The sequence below is a fragment of the Polistes dominula genome, unplaced genomic scaffold (genome assembly GCF_049000335.1).
Source record: "Polistes dominula isolate Pdom_NZ unplaced genomic scaffold, Pdom_raw_medaka contig_17, whole genome shotgun sequence".
Classification (NCBI taxonomy): Eukaryota; Metazoa; Arthropoda; class Insecta; order Hymenoptera; family Vespidae; genus Polistes; species Polistes dominula.
This window is the reverse complement of record NW_028301049.1, coordinates 4,170,370-4,176,812: the sequence shown is the minus strand read 5'-3', so window position 1 is coordinate 4,176,812 and position 6,443 is coordinate 4,170,370. Positions and strand designations below refer to the sequence as shown.

The 6,443-nt window shown below is 35.2% G+C and overlaps 2 protein-coding genes across 2 annotated transcripts; one reads left to right on the top strand and one right to left on the bottom strand.

Moving 5' to 3' along the window:
• The first annotated feature begins 794 nt into the window (after window positions 1–794).
• Window positions 795–2,670, top strand: LOC149031594 (uncharacterized). Its single transcript, XM_089175456.1, has 3 exons — window positions 795–879; window positions 946–1,269; window positions 1,580–2,670. The coding sequence occupies exons 1-3, from the start codon at window positions 795–797 to the stop codon at window positions 2,668–2,670; spliced, it is 1,500 nt and encodes a 499-aa protein (XP_089031582.1).
• A 2,213-nt stretch (window positions 2,671–4,883) lies between these two features.
• On the bottom strand, window positions 4,884–5,983 carry LOC107073540 (protein FRG1-like). The gene is given in 6 exon segments (XM_089175455.1): window positions 4,884–4,988; window positions 4,990–5,053; window positions 5,146–5,201; window positions 5,204–5,352; window positions 5,439–5,817; window positions 5,921–5,983. Coding segments are annotated over 6 exon segments (798 nt in total). The 3' UTR covers window positions 4,884–4,901.
• Window positions 5,984–6,443: the final 460 nt, after the last annotated feature.

Sequence of the window (6,443 nt, the reverse complement as noted above, 5' to 3'; positions counted from 1 at the left end):
TTGTAAACTCTAGTTCTCAGACCAGAGGAGCAGATGAAATACCGCATTGTGGAGTCAAGTCAGCGCTACCGGTCATCTGCCCATACCTTGTTAAAATCCTCAATGCATCGCTACAATATTCTTACTTTCCGTCACTATGGAAGCGCTCTGTTGTTCTAGCTCTAAACAAGGTCAAATCTCCTAGGTGTCTGAATGACCACAGACCAATCTCTCTCTTATGTTATCTTTCAAAAGTTCTCGAGAGATTGGTTCACAACCAGCTCTCTCGGTTCATTGAGGTGAATGGCCTCATCGATGACAGCCAGTCTGGCTTTTGCGCTAATCATAGCACTCAAACCGCGCTGCTGAAGTTAACTGACGACATTAGACGAGGTATTGATCGTGGCTTTATCACACTACTATTTTTATTTGACTTCAGCAAAGCTGAATTTTTTTTTGTGTTTACTTATAAGAGCTCTAACTTCTACAGAATTTTTTTTTACTATTTCTAACAATATGTATTTTCGATATAATTAAGAAAAATAAAATTTTTCGCTTTCGTGAATCTATCTAATTTTTACATGTATATTTAACGTAAACAAAGATAAAATAAATTATTAATATAATAATATTTATCATTAAATAATTCAATCAGTTCTATTTATGTGTTTTGTATTGTACAGTGAACAATGCCAACAAAACGCAAAGGGGCCAATTTGAGCCGTGATACAAATAAATGTAGAAGCATTCGAAATAGAAGAGTCCAAAGAACCGAAGAACAATTTCAGGAAGAAAATACTGGAGCGCGTGTGAAAATGGCGCAATTGCGTCAAGAACAATTAGATGATACACGAGCTGAACGCAATGAAGTCATGAGATTAGAACAACGACAATCAAACCGTTTTACTGTTAATAGACGCAGAGCAATTGACCAACAACGCTAACAAGCACATCGAGCATTTGTAGCTAAATCATTCCTGCGTCTAGCATTCCAGTATGAGCTCGATATTGAATATTATGCTCATTTAAAAGTGGTAATTGGTGCTATGGACAAAGAATGCCCATATTGTCATTCTTTGAAATTCAAAAATGAACCATCCGGGATGTGTTGCGCGTCAGGGAAGGTGCAACTACCTGAAATTGAAACACCACCGGAACCATTGAACGGTTTGCTTATCGGCACAGATCCAGATTCTAACGTGTTTCTGAAGACCATTCGAACATTCAATTCATGCTTTCAAATGACATCGTTCGAAGCAACAGAATTAGTTCAAAATACTAATGCAAATGGTTAACAATAAAATTCTACATTTAAAATCAGAGGCCAAGTTTATCATAAAATTGGCTCATTGCTGCCAATGCCAAACGAACAACATAAATTTTTACGAATCTACTTTATGGGCGGCGAGGACTCTGGAAGCGCACTAGCCAATCGGGTGGATGCAAGTTGTGGCTACAATACCCTTGATTCATTCTTTGCCAGTCGCATCGGATGCTCTATTGAATGAGTACAATGAACTGTTGAAAATATTCAAATCCCACATGCACAATTTATAAAGCGATAATCACGCTATTGTTATTAATCCTGATAAAACACCAGTTGGAGAACACATTCGTAGATTCAATGCACCAGTTGCTGACGACATTGCTGGAATCATGGTTGGCGATCGTACAGGTGCCCGAGAAATTGTGATTTGTAGGAGAAATAATAATCTTCAGTTCATTGCTGATACACACCGTTCAAATGACGCTTTTCAATATCCGCTAATCTTCATGAAGGGACAAGTACCACGCTATTTCACATGGGCTCAAATAAAACAATGGATACCCCGCAAGCAAGGCTCACTAGTTGATGCATGTCCCAATTTATTCACATCAAACGCTTTGGGGCGAGTATTTACAGTGAATCCCAGACAGACTGAGTGCTTTTATCTTCGACTGTTGTTGGTTAATGTTACTGGCCCATTGTCATTTCAAGATATACGTAAAGTGAATGGGCAACAGTATCCAACGTATAAAGATGCATGCCTTGCACTCAGCTTGCTAGAAGATAACAACCAGTGGGAATGTATGCTTGCTGAAGCAACATTAAACTGTACAGCAATACAAATTCGTCTACTATTCGCTATAGTGTTGACTACATGTTTTCCAGCCCGAGCAGAGATATTGTGGGATAATCACAAAGATTTAATGACTGATGATATATTGCATCAACATCGTACACGGTGTAACGATCTAGTGATAACATTCAGCGACGATATGTACAATAAAGCATTGATTGCTATTGAGGATCTTTGCATTATCATTGCCAACTTACCACTCAGTCATTTCGGTATGAATTCGCCAAATCGAGGTGCAACTGATTTAATGAACACTGAAATGAATCGTGAACTACAGTACAACACTGTAGAAATGGCGGCAATTTTTACTCGCAATGTCCCACTAATGAATGAGGAACAAAGAACCATTTACAACCGCATTATGCTCGCAGTTTCAGCAGGACAAGTTGGGTTCTTCTTTTTAGATGCACCAGGTGGAACTAGCAAGACATTCCTTATTTCGCTAATTCTCGCTGAAATACGATCAAATAATGGCATTGCATTGGCCGTTGCATCATCGGGCATTGCGGCAACTTTATTAGGTGGAGGCAGAACAGCTTATTCAGTATTTAAGCTACCACTAAATATTTAAAATAACCCTGACGCAGTGTGCAACATAAAAAAACAATCGTCCATAGCCGCAATGCTGAAATAATGTAAAATTATCATGTGGGATGAATGTACCATGACACACAAACATTCGCTTGAGGCGTTGAACAGGACATTGAAAGATATTAAAAACAACGACAAACTATTTGGTGGCACTCTGTTAGTCCTTTCAGGTGACTTCAGACAAACACTTCCACGTTCATTCCACGTTCAACATACGCTGATGAAATCAACGCCTGCTTAAAATCATCGCCATTGTAGCGTAATGTTGAAAAAGTACAGCTAAAAGTAAATATGCGCGTTCAAATGCTTCAAGATCCATCCGCTGAAACATTTTCAAAACAACTCTTGGATATCGGCGATGGAAAAGTCACTATAGATGAAACTGAATGCGTAAAATTACCGACTGATTTCTGCACAATCATTGAATCGCAAGATGCTCTCATTGAACAAATATTTTCCAAAGTACACACGAATTACATAAATCTCGAGTGGCCTGCAGAAAGAGCAATTTTAGTGGCAAAAAATGTGGACGTTGACATTTTGAATCTGAAGATATAACAGTTATTGCCAGGGGACTTGGTATCATATAAATCTATTGATACAGTTTGCGATGCCACTGAAGCTGTAAATTTTCTAACAGAGTTTTGGAACTCACTGGATTTGCCAGGCATGCCACCGCATAACTTACAATTGAAGGTTGGATCTCCAATTATTTTTCTTCGTAATTTGAACCCGCTACGGCTGTGCAACGGTACGCGATTAGTCATTAAAAAATTAATGAAAAACGTTATCGAAGCTACCATTTTAAATGGCAAGTTTTGAGGTGAAAATATATACATGAATACCTATTATACCCACAGATGTGCTAATTCAATTTAAGCGTATTTAATTTCCGATTAGATTGGAATTTGCAGTAACTATTAATATATCCCAAGGCCAAACAATGTCTGTTTGTGGCTTAGATTTGAGCACACTATGTTTTTCACACGGACAATTATAATTATTACCTAAAATAAATTATAATAAATTAAAAAAATTAATGTTTGGTGTTTTGTTATTTTTATATTCCCTCATCGTTCACAGCGCTCCATGCCTTTTTCACTCATATACCACATCCTTACACACTTCCAATAAGTTAGTTATTTTTTTTTCTACACTAGAAATTCTCTAGAAATTATTTACATGGCAAAACAACGTTTGCCGGGTCAGCTAGTAATATTGTAAAGCTGTTGACTGCATGTGTTAATTTAAATATTGGGTTGTCTAAAAAATTTGTATCAATTTATATTTTTAATGTACATGTAATATGTACAAAATACTATGGCACTAAGCCGCTTTAATTTTGAAAGTGATCTAACATAAGTCTATTTTTCATAATAAATTGCTCATTTATTTCAAAATTGACTCCAATTTATGGATAACTTAATGATAAAATTACTGAATTGCCTATTCAAATATTGTATTACAATTTTAATGAATACATGTAGGAAATTTTATTTAGGGTGAGAGGTGCGAGGTGAACATACACCAAGTTTAATCCTATTAATAAGATTTATTTAAAACAGGTATTAGAAAAAGTACAATAATAGTTTCACAATCTTACTTTTACAACTTAGATGAGCGACTGTATTCTTACAACTGATAGCGACCTTTAAGCTACGACTATGACTGCTAACTTCTTATTTCTTTCCACGTATTTTATATCAGAAATGACCTACACACCTTTGGAGAGAAGAGGAGCTTACGAATCTTATTGACCAATAGCATAAGTATCCACCCCCATAGTCCACCGACGGGTACAGCCTATGGTTTCTGGTAGTTGGAACTATGCATAAAGAAACTTCATCTAGAACATCGAAATGTTATCTCTTTTTATGATATCGCATATGTTTACATAGGAATCCGAAATTCTTCAAAGGGTCCCGACACTGCACAAAGGGTTTTTATTGCACCAATATATCCTGATAATTCTTAGGTTTGTTTATGGTTTTAAGGCCATCCTAATCTTTTCTTGTAGTCTCTGAATAGAGTTTTTCTTTCTAAAAAATTAAATTTAAAGAAAAGAACTGTGTACTAGTTTTTTGTCTACATCTTCGACACTTAAAACTCTCCTACATACATAATGAATAAATATGTATATATAGTATACTGAACAGAATTTGTATCTAGGCAACCTAAAAATATGTATATTACCATTTTAATACAAATAATCTATTTGCAATAACGATCAGCTTTCATTTCACTCCTTCGATCTAGTAAAGTTTCATGTAAATTTCCTTTCATTTTAGCTTTTCTATCAGAAGGCAGATCGATCTTCTTTATTTATTCTTAGTTTTCTATCTTGAAATTTTGGAAATTTACGTCTGTAACATAATGAAACATTTATTAGACTATTTATTATAATAATATTTATATAGATATACTAATTATATGAAAATTAATGTCATATACTTACACATAGTTTACTTCTACATCAGCAAAATAACCAACTTCTTCTTTTGGAATATCTAGATATTAGGTTTATTGTCACGTTCTATAATACTTCTTATAGTAAAATATTCTGATAAACCCGCTATTTTACTTTGGCAAATAACATCGTCTTCGTCAGTTACAGAAATGAAATTTCCTATCATATTACTTAATATAGCAAGTTTGTCACTTTAAAAAAATTTAATAAATAAAAATACGTTACATATTAAAAGAAAAAATGATATTTTTTTGAGTTATTATTTGTCAGAAAACTTACTTTAAAAATTGGTTTCCATTGTTGTTCAATAACACCTATTGCATTACTACGTCCAACAACAAGACCATTTTTGTCAACACCAAGATATTTACCATACCCGATTTTAACGCTATTAAATTGTCGCTTATACAAAGTGCTGTTAAGATTTTTTTCGGGACTAGGGCCTTCGCAATCTGCGTGAGGAGCACTAAGCGTAAAAAGCTCATTATCAAGAGCTTTTATGTAGGTTTGTTTTTCAAACTCAATAACTACTGTACCAGTTATTTCTTTGATACTATTAGTCTTCCACCGACCACCTATTAAAAAAGAAATAATCTTTCTAAATATACCTTTATCCCTTTGATATAATAACAATTTATTAGGACCTTGAATAAGTTCTCGCTGTTTTAAAAAAATAAAAACTTTATTTAAAATATAAGGAACAAAAACGTTTTATTGAAAGTATTGCCTATCCCTAAAGACCACTTTTTTCCATCTTTCTAACAGTATATGAATTCCGTGTTGGAAAAACGACATGTCTTTTGAGGCTATCCAAGAATCGACCCATTTTTTAGCTTCTTGGTAAGAATGAAAACGCTAGTTAGCTAAGCCATGTGCCATCGAACGGAATAGGTGAAAATCAGAAGGAGCTATGTTAGGTGAATACGGCGGGTGGGGTAGAACTTCCCATCGAGCGTTTTCAGGTTGGTTTTCACTTGTTTTGCAACATGAGGCCGGGCGTTGTCATGTAACAAAATCACTTTGTCGTATTATACACTGTTGTCGTATAACGGCCGTTTTTCTTTTAAGGCTCGACTCAAACGCATCAATTGAAGTCGATAGCGATCCCCCGTGATAGTCTCATTCGGTTTGAGCAGCTCATAATAAATTACATTCTGCTGATACCATCAAATACAGAGAAGAAGCTTCGAACCATGGATATTTGGTTTTGCGGACGATGTTGATGCATGGCCAGGCTTACCCCATGATTTTCTACGCTTTGGATTATCATAGTGTATGAATTTTTT